This window comes from Coenobita brevimanus, chromosome 40, assembly GCF_032717465.1.
Source record: "Coenobita brevimanus isolate Jiangsu-jjx chromosome 40, ASM3271746v2, whole genome shotgun sequence".
In the NCBI taxonomy this organism is placed as follows: Eukaryota; Metazoa; Arthropoda; class Malacostraca; order Decapoda; family Coenobitidae; genus Coenobita; species Coenobita brevimanus.
In genome coordinates, this window is record NC_136993.1 from 9,058,886 (window position 1) to 9,083,400 (window position 24,515).

Below are 24,515 nucleotides of genomic sequence, written 5' to 3' on the forward strand. Positions count from 1 at the left end.
TCACTCTCATCTTAAATGCCGGGACCAACTGCTTAGCCCCGGGCTCCTACGCTCCTCATGGGGCAATGTACGATTGGATGATGGATGGATGGATGGATATATATATATATATATATATATATATATATATATATATATATATATATATATATATATATATAATGTAGGTGGTCCTTATTTTCAAAGTTATAGATTTTTTTCGAGCCACCCCACACTTTCATTCCTCTTGGTACAAATACTCTGCGTCCCAAATTTCGTTCTGCTACTGTAAATTTTACTTTTCCCTCAACTGCCCGCAAATTCAAACTATGTCCTACCTGGGCTGAATATCGAGCACCTAGGTTCCCCTTACAGTATAACTATTAGCCCCTCGTTGAGGGGTGGGTATTCATGGGAGCCAATCCCCCACTCATTGTTGCCTAGCTGGGAGGTCACAGTAGCCTTTTGAGCATTTGAGTTGAGGATGAGTCTTTATGAACTGAAACGAAAATTGCCGCTGCTCTTCGTCCTTGGTGATGACAGGGATGAAGTCCCACGTCAGTGCAACTCCTCACATGGCAAAGTTATTCATGACTTTAACCCTAGATACACAGTGTTGGGAATAGTACCTACGCTACGGACATGTCCAGGATTTCGGATATACCTTTGGGGGTTAAAAAATTAATATATATAAATGGTACAAATTATAGTCCTATATTTTTTACACGAAATACATGCATTTCTAAATTAATTATTTATTACTTACATTTCGAAATGAAATTAGCATTGAAGATAAAAAAGGAAAAAAAATTAAAATGGGGAAAAAATAAAATTCAATCTTCTAAGGATCGCAACCAGCCTCAGTGTTGAGGTATGCCGCTGAATCTTGGCACACGTGGAGTTCACACATCCCCCGGGATGGTCCAGTTCCCCAAGGCCTTATGCCACAGGGGTTGCTGTGGGCCATGCTGTGAAATTGTTTTACTAGGTATGTCCGGGTTTCCAGACAATGGGCTCTAAATCTATGGTAGAAACAGGATCCACATGAATGCACCTCACATGGCAACAGCTCATCTCAAACTGAGATGTCGTGGGCAGGCATCCTCATAGGCCTAACATCGTCTTATCCGTGCCACAAAACAGGCCTCTTTCCGGAATCTCGGACAAACTTGTTTATCTAGGGTTAAGTGACTGGACATATAGCTTGCCTTTCCTGTAGTCATTTCGTTCCACCCATCTCGATGGGTCGACGTCCAGGATCTCATTGGTGGGGCCAAGGAAGGATGGAAGGTGGTGAGTGCTGCTGGGGATGAGATTGGGGAGGGTCTTCACTTAAATGACAGCCACATCAAGCTCCAGAGTCCTTCTCTTCTCAGGCTCATCATCTGCCTCGTAATCCAAAGCAGCAACAATAGCTCTCTTTGTTTCCAAGTCAGAGGAGTAATTGAAGAATGCCAGGCAACTACCTCCTCAGAAAGGTACCAGAGATGATGAGATGATGACTGAAGGTCTGCACAGCAGTGGATGAGACGTCTGAGACACGGTAGTCCAGGATGTCTTGTAGAAACCTGAGTTCCTTCTGGGAAGCAGACACTGCGACTGTTGCTGTGAATCAGTATGAGACATAGATCGTAACAGTGCAGATGACAAGCCATTCGCATGTGGGAAGTTCTCATTCAGTGAGCTTGAACTGCCCGCCAAAGAGGTAAATTTTGACTGTGTTGATGACTTTGGCCATTCAATGGACAAGGTGGTGTGCACCAAGCCACGAAATGTGGAAGCCATGAGGAGGAACTCCATTGAGGACGATCACTGTGAGCTTGAACAACTCCCAGTAATTGACCTGTAGCTGTTGAGCAGAAGCTGAAGATGACGAAGGGCAATGACCTTGTCACAATGGGGAAGAGGGTTGGCGAACAGCTTCAAGCTATCTGCTGTGACAGAGGTCCATCCCTGCTTGAATCACTTGAAGAGATGGGTGTGCTGCCCTAATGTGATGATGCCAGTGCAGCGTGTGAACACTTTCTGGATGATTATCTCCCAGATTTGCTTTCTGCAGGCTAGATGGAGGAATTCCTTCTCCATCATCTGCAGCAGGAGAGTGCTGGTCCCAGAATGAATTCTGGTGTTGTTAGCGGTTGTGCTGAAAGCCATGCTTGTCACCGAATCCACCACGCCTCATTCTTGCTGGATAGCGAAGATCACCTCCATCATGGCAGCTATTGTTCCTGATTGCAGCTTGAGGATATTCAGCAGCTTCACAATTCCCTCTCCAGACACCAGGATGGTTAAAAGTTTGAACTTTTCTTCGCAAGGCTCATCAGCAATCAACTTACCATCCCAGCGAAAAGTCAGGGGAACACCAGGCTTGAAAGATAAGTGCTGATCTACTGCTTGTTCACCACAGGTCTTGATTAAAGGATCTTTGTCATATGCAGATGCTGCAACAGCCAAGATGTGGACAGCATTGCAGTCACAAGTCTTCATGCAGTCCAGACCATTAGACAACTTTGGAGTGATGACAGGTGCATGAGATCGGGATCATTGTCGTTTAGGTGACAATGCGGTGGCTGACATGGATGGTTTTGGAAAAGGTTGTTTGTCTTCTTCACCTTCTTCAGGGTCAACCAGCTCAAAGAAAGCTTCCATCACTGCTAATCTTTTAGTTCCCTAACTCATGAATACTCCTCTTCTTCGCTTCAGCATCAGACAGCCTACGGTTGATACCAAGTATAATATCTTGGCAGGCTTCCTCCCACTGAGCCATCAAAAACGCCTTGTCCTCTTTGTTCTCCAGCAGCTTCATGGCATCTGCGTGCACCAAGTCGAAGAGGATCTTCAGCTTCAGTTTGAAGTCAGCTCACTTTCCTTCTTCTACATCCGTCTTCCTGTCCTTCATCTTGCCCAGGAAGAGCCATTCTTTGTACAGATTTTCCACTTTCGGGATCCTGTGTTTGCTTTGTCACTGGTATTCTGGTGCGATACCAGAATCCAACGACTTCAGAGTCCATGATCGTTGTTGCATGCCATATGATCTGCTTTTCTTTCTGCAGAAGATGGAACAGCCACTGGAGGACCTTACCACTAAACAGCAGCTTACCATCTGTGAGCTGGGAGAGGGTCTGTCCAGCTAACCAGATCTCAGTCTTTTTCCTGGTTTCCTTCTCTTCCTTAAGTTTGTTGTGATCGTCATCCTCCTTAGAATAAGGCTGTTTCCCAGCTGTAGTCATCGCAATCAAACCTCAAGGTTGACTCACCTCCTGGAAAGATTCCTAGGATGAAAGACTTTATTACTTACCTCCGCAATGCACAAAACAACCTTTTGCAAAGCCAGTCAAAGGGAGAACGATGCATTACTGTCAGCTCAGCTTCCCCCCTCCCCCTTGCCCTACCTCCACTCGTCCAGGCGCAACTGCATCTTCTCTCCTCCCTCCCCTTCGCTTTTCTACCTTCCAGCCATGACAAAGCCCTATTGCGGATCAGTGAGACTCTGCCACGAATATGGTTCCTTTCCCCTTTATGGGGAGGAAATTTAGGGGCGTTGGGGCACCAGAGTTCTTTGAGCAATGCACACAAAAATTTTGAATGTAGTGCTTTTCCATCAGTGGCACAACACAAGAAGGTGGCCCGTAAAGATTTCTAATATTCAGATTTCAATACATACAGTATATAAGGACTACCCTAATATATATCTATCTATCTATATGTCTAAGCTGCTTTCCCCAAGGATAGGGGGGTAGCCAAGACAGGACGACACACTCCCAGTCTACTCATCCACACACACATTTATTCGTATATATATATATATATATATATATATATATATATATATATATATATATATATATATATATATATATTGCTAGATGCCTTAATTCCGTACAGGATGGCCACAAAAAAATCTCCTCCACATCGCCCTGTCCCCCGCCATTTTACTGCCCCGCTCCTAGCTCACACCCCCCTCCTTCATATACCTATCCACTCCATCCCTCCATCTCATCCTTGGCCTCCCCCTCCCTCTCTCCCCCTCCACCTCAGTCACATAAACTCTCTTCGTCAGTCTCTCACTCTCCATCCTCTCCACATGACCAAATTACCTCAGAGTGTTTCTCCTAACGCTTCCTATCACATCCACATCCACACCACAACGCTCCTTCACATCCTTATTTTGTCAGTCTGTCTCTCCATGTAACTCCACATGCTCCTTTCAGATAATTCATTTCCATGCTCTCACTTTTGTGTCCCTCCAACAAGGTCCAAGCTTCACTTCCATATGTTAGATTAGATATCACAATACTGTCATGTAGTTCCACTTTTTCACGCTCTCTCTCCCTCTCTTTCTCTCTCTGTCTATCTCTCTATCTATCTATCTATCTATTTATCTATCTATCTATCTATCTATCTATATATATATATATTTATATATAGATAGATGGATAGATAGATAGATAGATTACATCTATATATATATGTATATATAGATAGATAGATAGATAGATAGATAGATAGATTACATATATATAGATAGATAGATAGATAGATAGATAGACAGATAGATTACATATATATATATATATATATATATATATATATATATATATATATATATATATATATATATATATTATATAAGTGATTGGTTTCCCGTGAGAGTGGGGCTGCGACAGGGATGTGTGATGTCGCCTTGGTTGGTTAATATTTATATGGATGGTGTTGTAAGGAAGGTGAATGCAAGAGTGTTAGGTGGAGGACTGAGTCTAGTGAATGTTGATGGTGGAGAGTGGAATCTGAAGCAGCTGCTGTTTGCAGATGATACTGCATTGGTGGCTGATTCAGAGGAGAGATTGAGACAGTTGGTAGAGGAGTTTGGAAGGGTGTGTGAAAGGAGGAAATTGAAAGTAAATGAGAATAAGAGTAAAATGATGAATTGTACGAGGTTGGTAGATGGTAGGGGGATGAATATAGTTTTGAATGGTGAGTTGCTTAAGGAGGTAGAGTGTTTTAAATATTTAGCGTCGGAGCATACACAAGAGAGGGAGTGTGTCTGGTGATAAGCAAGAAGTGGGGGTAGGGCTCCCCTAGGGGTAGAGGGGTTTCAAGAATACTCCCCCAGTATCCCTGCTTGTCGTACGAGGCGACTAAAAGAGTTGGTGGTGGGTTAGTGCCCCACCCCATAAAAAGAACTAACTAAACAAACGAATAAAGCGCCTCGGACCCGGACGAAACATACATTGACGACTATGGAAAGGACAAAGGACATTCTTAGGGTGGGAACTTAGAATGTGAGAGGAGTGAATGATGAAGTGAAAGAGGGAGAGATTTTTCAGGTGCTTGAGGATGCAAGAGTGGATATATGTGGATTGACTGAAACTAAATGGTAGGTGAAAGGGTGAGAGAGTGGGAATATGGTTTAGGGATATGTGCGTGAGTTAATGAGAATGAGAGGGCAAGAAAGGGAGTATGTCTGGTGATAAGCAAGAAGTGGAAGGAGAATATAAGAGAGTATGGAACAGTGGGTGCAAGGATTGTATGAGTGAGGATGAAAGTAGGTATACAAGCCTGGGCGATTGTATGCGTGTATGCTCCGACAGAGGACCGAGTGGCAAGAGTGAAAGATGAGTTTTGGGTGAGAGTAGAAGCATGTATGGACAAATCTGAGAGGAGCGAGAGAGTGTTTTTGATTGGAGACATGAAAGGCAAAGTTGAGAATGTACAAGTGGATGGAGTGGTTGGTCAGTGGGGTGTGCCAGCTGAAGTAACTGGGAATAGTAGTGCTTTGGTGGACATCTGTGCTGGTAAGGGGTTGGCAATAGCCAACACCTACTTTCGCCATATGATGATCCACCGGTATACATGGAGAGTAATGAGGAGGATGGATGGTGAGCTTGTTGAACGAAAGACAATGATAGACTATGTGTGTGTGCATGAGCGAATGAGAAGACAAGTGTTGGATGCAAGAGTGTGGAGAGGATGAGGGAATGGAGTCTCTGACCATCACTTAGTGATGGCCAAGGTAGAGCTGCAAAGAAGATGGTTGAGGAGACGAAGGGGAAGACGGAGGAAACAGCTCCTCTGACAAGAGTGGAGAAATTGTAAGAGAGTGAGAAAATGGCAGAGTATAAGAGCACAGTGGAAGAAAGATGGGGAAGGTATGAGCTAGAGCAGATGGAAGGGGTGGAAGACGTATGTAAGATATTCACAGAAGAGATAGGCGCTGTGTGTGAGGTGGTTTGTGATGTAAGGAGTAGATGCAAGGGTGTGCAAGAGGCAGCATGGTGGAATGATGAGGTGAAACGAGCTGTGGAACAAAAGAAGAAGGCGTATAGTGAATGGTTAGCGAGCAGAGGTAGGGGAGAAGATGAGAGAGAGAAGAGAGAGGTATATGTAAGCAGGAGAAGGGAGGTAAAGAGACTGGTGAAGGAGAGTAAGAAGAAAGTGGATGAAGAGTTTGGGAGGAATGTGAGTGTGAAATGGAGGGAAAGTAATAAATTGTTTTGGAACGAGGTAAAGAAAGTACGGCAGTGTGAAAGAGGAAATAGTAGGGGAGTGAAAGATATGAATAGTAGATTGTTGGTGGAGAAGAGAGAGAAATTGAGGAGATGGAAGGAGCACTTTGAGGATTTGCTGAATGTAGAGAGTGAGAGCAGTGCGAGTATACGTGGTTGGGGAATGGCTGGGAGAAGAAGAGATGAGAGGAGGGAGGAAGAGATCAGTAGGGCGGAAGTAGTGGAAGCAATGAAGAAGATCAAGTTGGGAAAGGCCCCAGGAATTGATGGAGTGTGTGATGAAATGCTGAGGTATGGGGGTGAGATTGTTGTGGAGTGGATATGGAAGTTGTGTAGATTGGCTTGGGAAGAGTGAAGCGTTCCAGAGGACTGGAAATCAGGTATAATTGTTCCTTTATACAAAGGAAAAGGGGAGAGAGAAGTTTGTGGTAACCATAGGGGTATTTGCCTTCTTAGTGTGACTGGTAAAATATATGGTAGAATACTCATTGATAGGGTTAGGCATATGACAGAGGAGCTAGTTGGAAAAGAGCAAGGTGGATTTAGGAAGGGAAAAGGGTGTGTAGATCAGATATTTGTTCTAAGATGTTTAGTGGAGAAGTATCTAGAGAAGGGAAAGAAAATGTATGCTGCCTTCATGGACTTGGAGAAAGCTTATGACAGAATAGATAGGCAAGGTATGTGGAAGGCATTAAGATTATATGGAGTGGAGGGGAAATTGTTGAGTGATGTGAAGAGTATGTATGAAGGAGCTAGGGCTACGGTGAGAGTGGATGGTGAGCTGAGTGAGTTCTTTGATCTCAATGTAGGACTGAAACAGAGTTGTGTGATGTCTCCACGGCTGTTTAATATATATTTGGATGGGGTTGTAAAGGATGTGCAAGGTAGGGCAGTGGATGTGGGGGTGGCTCTAATGAATGAGGGTAAGATTTGGAAGATTCCGGTGTTGCTGTTTGCTGATGATACAGTATTGCTGAGTGAAGGTGAATGGGAGTTGCAAGGTTTGGTGAATGAATTTGGGACAGTGTGTAGGAGGAGGAAGCTGAAAGTTAATGTAAACAAAAGTAAATTTATGGTGTTTGAGAGGAGTGAAGTCATAGAATGTACAGTGAGGTTGGATGGTCAGGATATGGAGAATGTGAGTGCATTCAAGTACTTGGGTAGTGTGATGAGTAAGGATGGAACTTTGGGGGATGAAGTGCGTGAAAGGGTACAGCAGGGAAGGAAGGTTGTTGGTTCACTGAAAGCAGTGATGAGAAATAGGGAGGTGAGTATGGAAGTTAAGAAGTCACTGCATGATAGTATTGTGATCCCTACCCTGACGTATGGAAGCGAGGCGTGGACCTTGCAAGAGGAGAACAAGTCAAGAGTGAGAGCAGTGGAAATGAGTTACTTGAGAGGAGCATGTGGAGTGACATGGAGGGACAGGTTGACGAATGAAGAAGTGAAGGAATGTTGTGGGGTGGATGTGGATGTGGTTGAGATGATTAGGAGAAAAATACTGAGGTGTTTTGGACATGTGGAGAGAATGGAGAATGAAAGACTTACTAAGAGGGTGTATGTAGGTGAGATGGAGGGAGGGAGAGGGAGGGGTAGACCGAGGATGAGGTGGAAGGATGGAGTTGAGAGGTATATGAGAGAGGGGAGGGTTGAGTTGGGGGGAGAGTAGTCAAATGGTGGGTGACAGAGCAACTTGGAGGCGTTTTTTCTGCGGCCACCCTTTGCGGGATTAGGGTGTCGGGCTATAGATAGATAGATGGATTTACATTCTCTATCTTATTTACATTATTTACATTTCTATTTTATTTACTCTATGTTATGCACTGTCACTTGCAGTACCTTATAAAACTAGTTTACACTGTCCAGTTATATTTACATTCATTGCTTTTACTTGCTGTTTACACATTATTTACACATTATTTACATCTCCATTTGCACTGTTTTAGGGTCACCAGAAAGATCGTATTCACTGTCCATCATTATCATTGATAAATTAGCCAGTTCACGTTCCACAGCAGAGTCACTTAGCCCTTTACCCCTACACACAAGGTTTAGTAGGAGTAGAGGTCACAGGGCCCTTTGCATGGGGCTAAAAAGCGTCGGAATTGGACAGGCACGAATCCGACGTGGTTTCACCTTGAAAGACGACAGTAAACTGAATGCTGTGGCCTAGGGGCAGTGAAGGGTTGCCAATGTCAGCGTGGTGACAGCTGCAAATATATACGCTATGAAATGATTGGCAGGAAGTCTAGACAATACATAATAAAGTAGGTAGTTCCAGGTGAATGTATCACTTAGGCTTCTCCCTTCCTTTCTTATATATATTCAACAGGTCATACGGCATATTTCAAGGGGACATAAACAGGGAAAATTAGCGTGCGACTGCACATGAGGTTTTGCCAGGTGATAATTAGCCCATTCCAGATGTATGGCAATATCAATTACCTTTTCTCTTCTTTGATATATTATTTTGTATAAGAATAGGGCAAAGGGCACATTTCAATGGATAAAATGAGTGGAATAATCCGTCCAGGATTTGTGTAGCACAGTACAACGTACGTACAACGCCTTAAGGACACATATCATGGCCCTTTCAGATTCCTTGCATAGGTCATATTGAAATCTCTAGATTTCTTCTTTTACTATCATTACTAAAGAGAAAAACAATCTTAAGCCACAGCATTCTGTCTATTAAAAGGCACCAGTTCATTATAAGACACATAATTATGTGAAATTTCGTGGCTCTATACGGAATACTTTCTGAGTTCTGGCCCAGAAACGAAATCTCTACGCCTAGCCAGCCACCTTGCCGTCCAGCTCTATGAACGGTCACCTATTGATCCCAGTGATACTAACACCCCTTCTCTGACTTTATTAGGTGGAGAGTAAAAATCGGAAGATATACTACTTAAGTAACAGAGCCTCATTTTTGTGAAATTCATTACGCTACTAGACGACTTTCTTGTTTAAAAGACCGTCCTTGTAGTGAATGGATACCTGAGTTAGATCAATACTTCCAGTCTGAAATATCTCCCTGACGTTGAATAAAATCGTCAGGATAGTAGCAAGAACAAAACGATATAATACAACATCCTTTTGCCTGGATTTAATATATCTCTTCATCAGGTAGCACCAACGTATAGCAGAGATGAAAAGGAGGAATAAGAACGTGGCAAGTTTGCTGCTATCCCTTTGTTCTGTGAGCATATACCACTCCTACTTCACAACAGCAGTCCCGGGATGTAGTGAAAACAGACTCTTTCATCCTGCATACACCTTACGACTAAACAGCGTCAGCAGGCATGGAGAGACTTCTGGTGATTCCATTAGATTTCCCACCTCCTCTAAAAGTCAAGCTGGTATGCAGTTCCATCGACCCTCTTTACCAAGGTATGTTTTATAAGAATTTCTCTGTACAGCGAAAAAACAAACATATATACTGTACATTCCTGTAACTCATAAAAGTTCATGAGGGTTCTATGGCTACCTAAAGACACACACAGACACACGGCAGAATTGTTAATGTGTTCATTATCACATGACAAACAGTCGTCGTCCAGTCACGGATGGGAACTGACATCTCCCACATCCAAGCAGTTCCGTGAGCTTTTATGAGATAATACCTCTCGATCAGATAACAAAGTGTCAATCTGCTTGCTGCCGGGCATTCGGGACTCTTGGCCTAAAAAGAAAAATAAAGCGGAAGAAAGGTCCTAAAAAGGACACTCTTGAATCTGACCAGTCATATTAATAAACAGTCTTTAAGTCTGTATTAAAACTCTAAGCTAAACAATCTTTCAAAGTGGCTGAAGTGATACGGTATATCTAAGAGAAACTTTGGGCATTTTAATATTTTTGAAGCAATAACCATTAAAATGTCCTATTGTTACATTATTCTACTCCTTTTTGGTGTAAGAAAAAAATATCTTGCATGTCAGTTTTGTACAACATTTTCGTCACTATCGCTTTTCTCATTTTTGAATATTTGTTTTTCTCGAGCATAACTTTCTAAGTACTGTATACTGTAACAATCTATTTGCGTAGTTGTAACATTTTACGAGGTTTGTAATACAATCAGAAACATGTCTTCCCGTGACATAGGATACAAACATTGTACCTTCATTTCTGTGTCAGTGGCCAGGATAATTGACAATACACTTTCCACATTAACATGGTCTAGATTTTCCTCCCACTGCAGCTTATTTTACTATAGGCCAGTGGCAAAATATGATAATTCTATAGTGATACATGCTATTTATGGCACTTCCTCGTGACAACCATCATACTGTAGTGTCAATTTCGAGGAACAGTTCAGTATTCAGCATGAAAAAAATGGCTGTTTTAGGTCGTCTGAGAAAACGAGTATATAGCAATTTAACCTAACTAATATTATGATTACCTAACCGCAGCTGTGATAAATGTATTTTATGGCTTCATTGTCTCCAGAATGAAAGCTGAAGGCATACTAGGACGTAAGGAGTTTGCAAATGGTAGTGATGAAGACATTTGGCTGGCAGCATTACTAACACAGGTAGTGGAGACGGAGTTGGCACAGTGTTCTTTACTCATGGTTGTTGACGCATGGTACTTCCAGTCAACCGTCATTGGTCTCCTTAACACCTGGACTCATCTCAGGCAGGTAAGCAGAGAGAGAGAGAGAGAGAGAGTGAGAATGTGTGTGTGTGTGTGTGTGTGTGTGTGTGTGTGTGTGTGTGTGTGTGTGCTACAGTACTTAATATATTCATTGTCTACACCACTCACTGACCTCAGTATCCCCGTTAAGAAAACTTTTCTTTATTAGCGATGCCGACCGGTAAGTTACTGTGATCAATTTTTTCAGTGAATCTATCTATCTATTTATTGCCAGACGCCCTAATCCCGTAAGGGGTGGCCACAAACAAATCGTCTCCGTGTCGCACGGTCCCCCGCCATTTCACTCCCCTGCTCCAGGCTCACATCTCTCTCTCTCATATACCTCTCCACTCCATCCCTTCATCTCATCTCATGCCTCCCCCTAGCTCTCCCACCCCCCACCCCACTCACATACACTCTCCTCGTCAGTCTCTCGTTATCCATCCTCTCCACATGGCCAAACCACATTAGTGTATTTCTCCTAACTCTTCCTATCACATCCGCATCCGCACCACAACGCTCCTTCATATCCTCATTTGTCAGTCTGGCTCTCCATGTGACTCCTCATGCCCCTCTCAAATAACTCAATTCCACTGTTCTCACTCTTGACTTGTGTCTCTCCAACAAGGTCCAAGCTTCACTTCCATACGTTAGAGTTGGTTTCACAATACTGTCATGCAGTAACTTTTTTTTTTTTTTTACTTTCATTCTCACTTCCGTTTCTTATCACTGCTTTCAAGGAACAAGCAACCTTTCTTTCTTGTTGTACCCTTTCCGCACTTCACCCTCTAAACTTCCGTCCTTACTCATCACTCTACCCATGTACTTAAATGCACTCACATTTTTCCATTTCCTCTTCATCCAGCCTCACTGTACATTCACTGACCTCATTTCCATGAATCGATGTATGTATATATTTGCACGAAGTTTGTTAACAAATTATCTCAATCATTACTGGCCCGATTTGTGTATAAACTGGAATATGCATTGTGTGTGTGTGTGTGTGTGTGTGTGTGTGTGTGTGTGTGTGTGTGTGTGTGTGTGTGTGTGTGTGTCACACACACACACACACACACATACAGAGAGAGAGAGAGAGAGAGAGAGAGAGAGAGAGAGAGAGAGAAGGAGAAGAAGAAGAAGAAGAAGAAAAGTTATCTGATTTTGATGCTGGGCTATAGAAGGCCAGGATCTTGTGTCATAGTCTAATATCAGGCTGTGGGGCTATCTGACGAATTCCTGATCTAATAATTATACTGTAAATTAATCATGACATAGAAGAGGGTGTAGGAACTGAATTAAGTGAATCAGTTCTGGTGTCGATTGGCTGAAGATGAAGGCAACGAGTCGGGCGCGGCTACACTGTGCTGTATGAGAGCTTTGACCTAGTTTTGTTTCAAAAGCCTTCAGACTACTCCATATGTCTTCATTTCCACACTGTACTCCATTTCACCAAGTTTGACACCATCAGTGATGTCCTCAACGCCTGTAGTGTTCATGTAACTCATTTGCAATAGGTGAACCTCTACTTATTACCTTGAGAACCAATATAAAAGGGAATACAGAATGGTATATCCAGCACTGAGGACCCTTATCAATGCTACAGGTGCTGAGGACATAATTGAAGTATAGTACATGCTTTCTTGCATTAGAACTGTTTTATAGCAACCACGGTATTCACATGCTCCCCTGCACTCACATTACCCATCCTGCGTTACTGTTTTATCTCAGTTTTTACTGGAATATTCCGTCTGGTTAATAAATTCCAAGAAGTAAACATATTATACAGTAAGAGATCACAGTTCATCTTTTTATTCTGGTTATTTACCTGTGTTCATTTAAAGCATCTGGCGACAGCCTTACATGAATTTAACTTTTGTGGAAAATATGAGGGTACCCACGATGAAACCAAAATTATTTTCTCTCTTTCTTTTTGTTTTTTAACCTTGACTAACCATGATGTAAAACTTAGTTTAAACAGTGATTCGAACTACCACCCCAAATTAGGTGATGTGTGTTCATGCTTAGCCTGGCTATGACTTTCCTTCAGCCCAGGGGTTCAGTACCTCCATCCCCTCTCCATTCTGCGGTTATAGTAGGCCATCATGTCTCCGACAGTATCTAAAGAAGCGAGCTTTACTACCTTATTATTATTATTATTATTATTATTATTATTATTATTATTATTATTGTTATTATTATTATTATTTTTTTATTATAATTATACCTAAAAAAAGAAACTTAATTCAGTAGTTTATTAAGACTTACCTAAATTCCATGGAGGATTCACAACAAATAGGGCCATCCAGCTCGGCCACATTGCTCGAAACTTGTTTATGTCTGTCTTATCTTTAAACATGGAGCGGTGTGGGGGAGGGGGGGTTTATAGTACATGACCCATAACGTTTAACACGTACTTAGTGTACCTTTGGATGGAATGATATTGTTACACTTGGCTTTCCGAGGGGAGGGGTGTGAAGAAAACTGTCATTATGAAAAGCTTTTGTGTAGAAGAGTTTGTTCTTCGGTAATAATAATAATAATAGTAATTATCATCATCATCATCATCATCATCGTCATCGTCATCACAATAATAATAATAATAATAATAATAATAATAGTAGTAGTAGTAGTAGTAGTAGTAGTAGTAGTAGTAGTAGTAGTGGTAGTAATGACTTTGTTTAGGAAATAACTGTTTTGTGAACGAAGACTCATCTGGACATCAGACCAGTGGACTAGAGGCGGTTGGTCTTTACCAGCTGTTCACCAAACTTCATTTGAGGTATGCGGGAGTTGAAGGAAGGTTATAGAACCAGCCAGCAAAGCTACCTGGTTACATCGGTGCCATCATGTGAAGTCGTCCGAGTCCACGATCACAAAAAATGCTTCAACATAGCAATTGTTTACTTCCTGTTTTATGCTCATAACATTTTCCTTTTATAATAAATTTGGCCAATCTTGTACACTAGCACATTCATTAACCTTGTGATTTTGGTAATAACAACCATTGGCAGAAAAATACATGGACTTCATAAACTTGAGCAAATGCATATATTTTGCGGGGACTGGTCTTTTGGTCGGAAAAACACGGATTTTGTCATGTAATGTATAAGAAATGCATCGGTAAAAGGTTCAAATCGAGTTTATGGGGGGGGGGGAGATAATCATAAAAACACAGAAAAGAGCTGTGTACAGTGCTGTCCTCTATTTTGAGGCTGGTTAATTAATAGCTGTATCATCATGATATTAAAGCTATACCGTATACAAGAGCCTATCTTGGTCTTTACCTATGCATTGCTTTTATTAGTGGAGACCTGCAATTCACATTCCCAATGAATAAACAAAGAGCTATCGAAGGAAATATACTACTGAATTTTTACATATTTCTTCTCTCATTCCCTTCCTGTTCATTGAATACTGATCTTTAAATTTCCCTTCACCCTCTCTCTTCCCTTTCCCACAGTATTCTAAAACATAAATGTTTGCTTACAGTAATCCCTCCAACGTCATCCCAAGAAACAGAATATGGCCTTGACAAATGCTAGTAATAAATCTGACTAACTGAGCATTATGCCATCAGGTAGTGGTGGTTCGGGAGGCAGAAGATCTACTAACAGCGGTTTGGGAAGGTAGCCAGTGTCGAGGTTACGTCTTTCTGCTGCACAACCCTATGCCACTGCTTTCCTTTGGGAATCTTGATCCCAAAGCCTGGGATTATTATGGCAAGTGAGTAGGACTTTCTTATACATCACTGGAGTCTCCAAGTACTGAATCTCTTTGTAGACTTTTAAGACGATAGAGTATACCATTATTTTTTAAATATCAGGACAAGATTGAAATGTCACCAGGAACGTTTTAATTTTTCGATTTGCACTGTTACGGCATATAAAATATTTATTTTGTAGTTGTCACATCAACAACTCCAATTTTCATTATATATCATGAAAGGTACTTTTTGACAAACACCTCTTCAAAAATTGGCTTCTATTTTGCGTTAACAGCTTCTCACGATAAACATATTCTCATCTTTTCAGGCATATCGTTGTCGGGCTCAGCGCTGCAGAACTCGAAACTTTTACGTACACCACAAAGGGGAGGAAAACCCAGCACATCGTAGGTCTAGTGAAGGTGCGGTATGATATAACTGCACACACACACACACACACACACACACACACACACACACACACACACACACACACACACACACACACACACACACACACACACACACACACACACACACACTCTAAAAGGGAACAATCTTATGAACGGAAATTTGGCAAAACAGGCACCACTTATCTTCAACAACATCCATTAAAACATTATAAAAACAACATCCCTGACTGTGACGGTCCTAGCAAGAATAGGGTATGTATGGCTGTTTTATATAAGCTGAAGCAGTAATATGTGAATGAATGTGGTATGTGGCACGTAGGACTCGTGAGCCGCAGGGAAAGGACTGTGAACTCAATCCCAAGAGTCGGACGCATAAAACACACACACACACACACACACACACACACACACACACACACACACACACACACTTACATTAAAATCTGCAAAGCATCCCCATTCACTCAATTCACACGATGGCTAGTGTGCCTGGGAAATTGGTCAATCAACGCACCAGTTAGAGGTAAAGGCTTCTATTGCCTGGTGTTTAGTGTAACATTTCTCCCTGTTCCCGTTTTCTCCAGACTGCTGTCACATCTATCAGAACCGTGTTCCTATATATACAGTACACTAAAGCCTGCCTACAGGAACTCAACTGGGTGGAAACAAGCTCTAGGCCAAAGACTAAGATTCACAATAGACATCCCGAGAGCCAACAAGAACATCGACCTAGTAACACAAAATTACATGCAAAGATATATACAAGGTCTTCTCACAGCTGCCCAAAACAACAGCCGTGTCCTGCAAACATACATTCAGGCTCTACGTGACCTTTCAGTGGACGACACAGCTAGGATTACCACAGCAGTGAATGTGAAGACGTGGTGATAATGGACTCCTCAGACTAAAATTACAAGATGAAAAACCTCCTCATTGATACCCAGGCATACAACGAAGTGCACAGATCCAAAGCGGAGAGCAAAACGGGAAAATTCATGCAGAAGCCAAACAAATTCCGAGAATATCGGAAGTGGAGATGATGTTGCACCTGCTACCCGACCACCCAAGTCCAGCCACAATGTATGGCCTCCCAAAGACTCACAAGAACAGCATCCCAATGAGACCCATAACATCAGGAACGAAAGTGTCCCACACCATTTGCCAGGCACACTGGCAAAACACTTACCCAGGCTCTTTGGAACTATAAGTAAATCTCACCTCAATCACTCTGAGGAAATTTTAAGCCCGGCCGAGACCTAACATCCCTCTTCACCAACATCCCTGAAGAAAAGGCAGTTAGTCTACTGGAAGAGAAAATAACACTGTACAACACGAAACTCCCGCTGCCACATGAAGACTTCATCGATTTAATCCTCCCCATTTGGACTCCTCCAGGTCCTTTTCCTCCCATTTTTTTGTGAAGGAATGTGTTCATTCCTCATGTTATACATTTCAGCAAAGCTTACTACTAGCTCACCTCTGTCATTCCTTTCTCCTACTCCAAATTTTCCCATACATGCTCCTCCATTTTTTGATTTGCCAACTTTTGCATTGAAATCACCAAAGTGTGTGTGTGTGTGTGTGTGTGTGTGTGTGTGTGTGTGTGTGTGTGTGTGTGTGTGTAGAGAGAGAGAAAGAGAGAGACAGAGAGACAGACAGACAGACAGACAGACAGATAGATAGGTAGTCAGATGGATAAGTAAATAGACAGATAGATAGATAGATGGATGGATAGAAAGATGGATGGATAGATACATAGATAGATAGATAGAGGGGGAGAGAGAGAGAGACAGACAGACAGACAGACAGACAGACAGATAGATATAGAGTCAGATGGATAGATAGATAGACAGATATAGATGCATGGATAGAAGGATGGATAGATAGATACACAGTTAGATACGAATATATATATATATATATATATATATATATATATATATATATATATATATATATATATATATATATATATATATATATATATATATATGCACGATATAGAGTATATATAAATTTGTCCTTATACCTGCGTTTCATGGGATTATGTATGCTGTTTATCCTTCTATCTGTATTGTAACAACATAGAAATCGGCTCTTTATAAATTCATTAATTGCTAGTGTCTCTTATTTCACATGATCCTCGATGTCTAATACAAAAGATTAAGTTCGGTGGAAAGGGTGGTATTACTACTGAAAATGCTTACAACTATTGTGATAGTATTGCCTGTCGGATGGTGTTTGTAATAATAAACAAGTGATACATTGATAGTCGTAGGTGAATATGAGAAAAGGTAAAAAATATAGAGAACGGAAGTTGAGAGAAAGTATTAACAAGGGAGGGAAAATATATAATGACTGTATGGAAGTGCTCCTGACATGGGTCGTTTTTCTTACATATTGTGGCAGTGGACGTCATGGCTTTATCTTACTTTAATGGAACTAAAATCTTATACATATTTAGAATGGATGATTTCATCATTAGAAGGGAGACGAGAGTCTGAAGGGATTTAAAATGGGAATTAATGAACAGCTTTTGTCATTTGGCTTTGTGTTGACAAATTATTACATTCTTGTATTCTTTAACCATTTTTATAATGTCCTTCCAATATGTAATATTCATTATACAGTTTAGGCTGACGACGTTGTACCCCCATCTCGTTGGATATAAGCATGGCCAGAATAATTGTAAGCTAAAATGATAAAAATAAAGTAAACATAAGCAGTCAGAATGTTCCATGAAAGAAGAAAAAACTGCCAGGATAGTCCTGAGATGACCAAAATGAAACTTTGTTCTTGTGTAAACTCAGGGTGGCCAGTATATATATATATATATATATATATATATATATATATATATATATATATATATATATATATATGCTTGCAATCATGACTGTTTCATGTAAGTTCCTCAGACTGAGAGCGAAGAAGAGGGTGAGTGGCGCGTGTACATAAACCAGTTGTATGCCAGGCAAAATGTGGCATTTGCTTCAAAGTGGCGGCGGTCACACTTTACACGGACACCTCACCTCTTTCCTAATAAGATCTCAAACCTGCAAGAGGCCATAGTCAATGTAAGTATTGTTACGGACCGTGCAGGGACATTTTTTACTCTGAGGGTCAACTCATTGACAATGACACTTAAATAAACCTTACTTTACCGATCTTTACACAGCACATCATAAAATAAGGTTCTTTATATAATATGCAAATGCTCAGTGGGACACTTCTAATCTAATTAGATTCTTTTACAAACCTGCTTAGACAAAATCAGTCGGACACTTTAGCTAATAGAGTACTATATGGGGGCAGTTGCGTTATTAAGCTGCTATGTTCAAGTTAAATACAAAATTCTACCTTACGATTCAGTGTCTTGGAGTATTTCTTACACTACATCAATAAACTAAGAAAGAGACTTAGAGTAGGCTGGAGTCCAGAGAGGAAAAATGTTCTACCACCTCAAGCCTCTCTTCATGATCCTGGTAACCTCGCCTCTTTGTCCTCCGGTGTCCTATAGCATTAGGATAATATCTAATTCTAATAATCTTTTCAAGAGGGTGGTCATACGAGGTTATTCATTTGGGACTAGCTACAACATTCAATGGGGGCACACCTCATCACTTGAGTTCGGCTCCGCCTCTTTCCTCTCTTCGTTATTTGATGCAAGTTGACTCTTATCTTTGCTGATACACCATGCTCCAAACAGAGTCGCAGCTGTATCAACACATGGGTGAGCTAAGTCGTGGCTAAGATCAACAGTCACATGGCCGGTTCCCCGAGAATAGACTTCACACTGTCAGAAGTAGTGGCTTCACACAATAAAATCCCAGATTAGTGATCGGCCAGTAACAGTATTCCAGTTCATAGACAACACCTGTAAATTATTACATTCATTACTAAGATATTTTCTTCTTGTTTACATACAGTTTTTCTTCCCGGACATGCTTTAAAATCTGCACAGGTACGTACGTGATCAGTGCTTATACTCGTATATTAAACCTTCTCTGCCATTATGTCTTCGATATATTCTTGCTACTCGTGGTGGTTCAGAATGAAGTCGATCATAGTGATTCTCAGAATAAGGCCTGAACAAGGAGCGAGAGAGATGACCTGTTGGACAAATTTTTACCACCTCTTGTTGAGTACTCTCACGGGGCTGGCAAGATGCGTCCGTTTGCCTTACAAAGAGTGAGGAAAAAAAAATCAGCAGCAGTCTTGCGTCGTCTCGTGACTGAAGCCCTCAGTTCGACTCCATTGACCCGTAGAACGACAGTTTAACTGAATCTGCTACCTTCTCTGACAGCATCGATCACAGCATTAGAGTACATGGGAACAAGAGGTGACGCAATTTACGCTCCAGCATTCAGTTGGCCAGCATGGAAATATCCACTTTTAGCCTGGGACTGGGACTCCTCAGCTATGATACCCGCGACAGCGCGGTGAATGTCAGACTTTTCTTGTATTTTGGTTTCCAACAGCTCAGTTGCTGACACAGTTGAACAGTAGTTTTAATCTGGGTTTGCAGATGAGGCCACAGTGTTTGATTGGCCACGTCTCAGTGGCCAGCACAATTCACTAAGTTCACCCACCTAAGAACCAACCGCTCCACTGGCCAGCCCCTCGTCAGGAGCCTGATGCCCGAAATCTGTTGCTAGAACTATAGCCAGCTGCCTTTACCACTGGGAAACACGGTCAGAGAACCCCTCTTGAAGTGTCCAAGGAAAGCGTCCTTGCAGCGGTCAGCGCTGCAGACACTTAACGCAAACACCGTACGCACATTATCAAGTCTATAACTATCCTCATGGCCTTTTGTCATATAACAGGAATAGCTTGAAAGGTCTCCCTTATGAGGAATATATAATCTAAAAGTAAGAATAATATAAAAAGTCACTGTTGTGAGATGGATAAAAATAATGATGTATAACATTATCTTCATTATCATACCTCACGTACTTAGTCCAGTCAAGCTGATATCAGACAATTATTTTTAGCAGAGAATTAGAGACTTGGGATGTTGTTTACATCTTCACAATAATGATATATAGTGTTTTTAAGTTTTGCTAAATATAGATGGCATTCAAGCTTAAGATGAGCTCTTAGAAATGGAGGTGTTTGATGTGACTCCATCAACCCCTTCACCACACAACGTTGAGGTGGCTGAATCGGTAGAGAGGTGGCATGCAGTCGCAATGGACCCAGGTTTGAATCGCCCCTAGGGCAGGGAAGTGTTGAAGGATTTGAGTTTCATAAAGCAGACTCTACTGACTTACTTGAAGAACCACCAACATGTCTTAATAATACGCCCGTGAAGAAGTACCAATACACCAGTCTTGTATGAGACAGAACTCGCATGTCATCAAAATGGATGATGGGTGTTAGCGACGAAGTGGTGAAATTTGGAGGTGTATGGTATGTAGGAGGACTGCTAGGGCTTGGGAAAAGGCTCTGAAGCCTATCCCCAGAGTCGGACACATACAATAAAAGGTTAATAAACTCGTCTGCCAACAAGAAAAATAAAATAAGCAATGCCTTTCCAAACTGGTGGTGGTATAAAAGTGAACACACAGACAGGGTTGACCAAATTTACTGTCTTTTTGTTTGCATTTATAAATATCTGTGTGCGCTCATGTTTTTTTTTTTTTTAATAACACAACGGAGGACGGAAAAACAAAAGAATAAGCAAAAATTAAAGAATAAAAAATGCATGCTGTATTAAATAATATTCTTTTAAAACCATGTTGACGCTCGCAGAATCCTGTGTCTCATACTGAGCTGATAAAATCATCTGCCTTAGCTACAGTGAAATACTAAATTTAGCCTGTTTTCATCTGTAGGAACTGGATCACCCTTACAACTTTAATATTGATTTATTGTTACGTGTAATTCGATGAGCTTTAGTTATGAGGTAGGAAGGAGTCGACGTTTTTACTATACTCATTTTGCTCTAAGTTGTCCTGAAATTCCCATCTTTGTATCTCCAATGCTAACTTGTAAGAATACATTGACACTAAATTATAATGCCAGTCACAAACAAGGGCTACTGATAATATATACAGAATTGTAGCATTGTATTTTTCTGCCACAGCTATTTGAAAAAAGCTGCAAAAAAACGAAAATGGAGGCCTAGTTAAGCAGAAGGAAAAATAGTCATATTTCCCCTCTGTCTGACAACACCTGACCAGCAACTAAGCTAAGATGAAAGCAAACTGACTCTAATTGTCTCGACCATGAGAGGGACAGTGACAACAACACTGAGCCTGGGGCCACCATGACTTAGGCTCAACTGAATTTAATCGTCCTTTATTAGCTGGAATAAAATACTGCATCAATATTCTTCAGTCATGAGAAGGTTACCTAATTTAGGACCTTAACTGCGTACAGAAAGTTACTATACATTACCAGCAGTTGAGACTAACCTGTTTGTGATAGTTTTCTCTATTTTCATTGATGTATCCTTGTTTCTTTCAATGGGAAGTATGAAACAATGAAGAACTTCTCCCTCACCATATCCTCTTTTTCGCAGATTTTACCACTCAGATAAGGTAACTGACCTATGAAATCCATCTCCATGCTCTTCTATTTCACACACGATCCATGGACAAGTTCTGGCTCATATCTCTCTCTACGCACTCCATTTCCTGCTCCGACTCCTTTTCGTATTTTCTGCCCCGGCACCTCCACCTCCAACATCTTTGTCCCAGCATATTCTTCTTCCCATTGGAGCCTTTCCTCTTGTGTCTTCTTCGATACCTCAGTAACCTTCGTCGCTACACCAGCAAAACCATTACTTATTTAATCTCTTCATGCTTTCATCAACACATTGTAACATTCTCATCTCTGCCACATCCATTTTCCTCTCTAGTCTTTCCTTCATTTATCAGATTTTTGCTCTATATATTGTAGTAGGCCTCACTACAGTTTTATACAATTTCCCTTTAAAATATTTTGTTATACCATCGCACTCCCGGCACCTTCCCCAATTTATTCTCTTAATTACCTGTTTAACTTTAAAGTTATATCTCCAGTTGCGTTTGCAAAGAATCTTAAATACCTGAATTTCTCTACCTTCTTAACTATTTCCCCTTAAAAGTGGACTTCATCTCCTTGACTATCCATATTATATCTCAAGTATTACGCTTTTCTCTTTATCTTCAGTCATGAGGCGTCCAAGGCCTCTAGCTTTCCCATTTCCTCCCTGTCACTCCCTCTCTGGACTCTTATTATAGTACCACCTCATCAGCAAACATTATATTCTAATTCAAGGTCCTTAACTATGTTCTTTGGTCATCAACAGATAAGTAATTTTATGATGTCCTCTGATGGACACTGATTGTCACTTCAAAGGACCCTGGCAAAACTACTCCATACTTATGTGCAGGCTATTCATCCTTATTTTTATCAGCATTAGCCTACATTCCTTCCGGTGTGCTCTTTTCTCTCAGGCATCCCCAAACCATCGTGGTACTTCTTTACCTTCTTGCAGATCTAGAACAGCTATGTTGAATCTCTCTCTCTCTCTCTCTCTCTCTCTCTCTCTCTCTCTCTCCAATTTAGGCACTAGTATGCATTTCGAAATAAAATTTACACCGTTCACAGATTATTCGGTGTGTTATATGGTTACAAATAAGAGGACGTCTCTGTCAATTGGTACCTGATACTTTCCAACGTGAGACATATTTTCTCCTGGGCATTTTACCCACACTCTTGACTGAATGTTAGTCTTAGTAGGGTTGCGCACTGAACAAGCATCTATTGCTTATCAAAGCTCTTCCATACTGTTGCTCGTGCAGTTTAAGAAAGCTTTGAGCTATTACACTGACACTAGACAGGCACTGATGGAATTCTCAAACATTTTTACTGGCAATTCCTGGCGTAACTTAGAATTGTTTTGGCCGGAGGAAGTAAAGACAATAGAAAATTCTTCATTCTATGTTTCACCGTTTATCATGCAGATGGCATAATTATGCTCTACGAAAATTTTTTTCTAATAACTAAGAAATGTGTTTTGTAGGAGGAACAGGTGACATAGAAAAATTTTTCACTCACTTTTCCTTGCAGTCTCAGCGAAAAACATCGTAAATGTTTGAGAATCCCACCCCAGGTATGTAGGGAAAAAGGGTGAGCAGAAACTATAACTCATGACTTACCTGACTCTCTCCTAATGGCTGCCAAAACTGGATGAGAAGGTGGGTACGTTCGAGTGGCCACCCGTTGTTTTATACAAGCGTAGCAGCGACAGCAGTCCATACCTATATGGCCGTGATGTTGAGGTGTTAAGGGCACTCGCAGCTGCTGCCAACTTCACCGTCAACTTTGTTGAGGTTCCTCCAGGTGGGTACTTGGAGCCTGTGTAGCCTCGGTTTGTGATACCATTGGTAGACGCACCATTTCCCTGTATATGAGTATATCCACTATTGCATATTAGTTGTATGCCTTCCTAATGTTTTGTGCTTCCTATTTCTCTTCTCGTGCCGTCATCTCAAATTTCCTTTTCGGTCAGTTTATAGCTGTCATTATATTGGTTATTGTTCTTCTTCCACAAACACCAGTAGCGTTGTTTATCAGAGTCTCGTCATTTTACAAACTTCTGCCATTTATGTATGGTTACCTTTTGAGTTGTACAGTATGTCTAGCCCTATCAGTTCATACTCTGATGAAACTATCCTTCATTTTATAGGCCCTCTTGACATAATCCTTTCAACCAGCCACTACAGCAGCCCCGGGGCCAGTCTGTAGCAAGCCTGATCTCTGATTTGTCTCTTATTTCTTGCCAGAAAATGAAATATTACTTTAGATGCCTCCTCCCCTTCACAAAAAAAAAAAAAAAAGTTCCTCCAGCTCGAACTAGACACATTACTGCACATGGCGATCGAGCTACATCCAGATTCACTAAACTCAGGTTTTATCTTCTCGCAGTATCCTTGGTGTATTTTCTTTTTTCCTCGTGACATGTACTGGGAAGCTCACATTGCTTCTCCTCCAAAAAGATCTTTGGGGAGATTAGGTGTGCTGGACTGACTCAGTACACTATCTCCTCTCAATCAGTTGCCGACTTTGTAAGGAAACCTTATTCTTCCCTGTATGGAGCACAGCTCTCAGGTGTGTGCGTGGGGCTGAAGTTCTGTCTGTCTATCTATCTATCTATCTATCTACCTATAGCACGACGCCCTAATCCCGCAAAGGGTGGCCGCAGACAAAACGCCTCCAAGTCACTCTCTCACCCACCATTTGGCTGCCATCCCCCCAGCTCACTTCCCCCTCCCTCATATACCTCTCAAC

At 41.4% G+C, this 24,515-nt stretch overlaps 2 protein-coding genes across 2 annotated transcripts in view; both read left to right on the forward strand.

Annotated features, from left to right (window-relative positions):
• The window catches only part of LOC145397280 (putative glutamate receptor), a 286,711-nt gene that overhangs the window by 167,402 nt on the left and 94,794 nt on the right, over window positions 1-24,515 (forward strand). The window lies entirely within an intron of this gene.
• The window catches only part of LOC145397229 (ionotropic receptor 21a-like), a 45,899-nt gene continuing 31,171 nt past the window's right edge, over window positions 9,788-24,515 (forward strand). Inside the window, exons 1-6 of the mRNA XM_080270425.1 lie at window positions 9,788-9,875; window positions 10,895-11,124; window positions 14,695-14,840; window positions 15,149-15,242; window positions 18,158-18,310; window positions 23,423-23,567. Of these exons, the coding sequence (XP_080126551.1) occupies window positions 9,788-9,875; window positions 10,895-11,124; window positions 14,695-14,840; window positions 15,149-15,242; window positions 18,158-18,310; window positions 23,423-23,567 (856 nt within the window). The remainder of the gene's footprint in view (window positions 9,876-10,894; window positions 11,125-14,694; window positions 14,841-15,148; window positions 15,243-18,157; window positions 18,311-23,422; window positions 23,568-24,515) is intronic.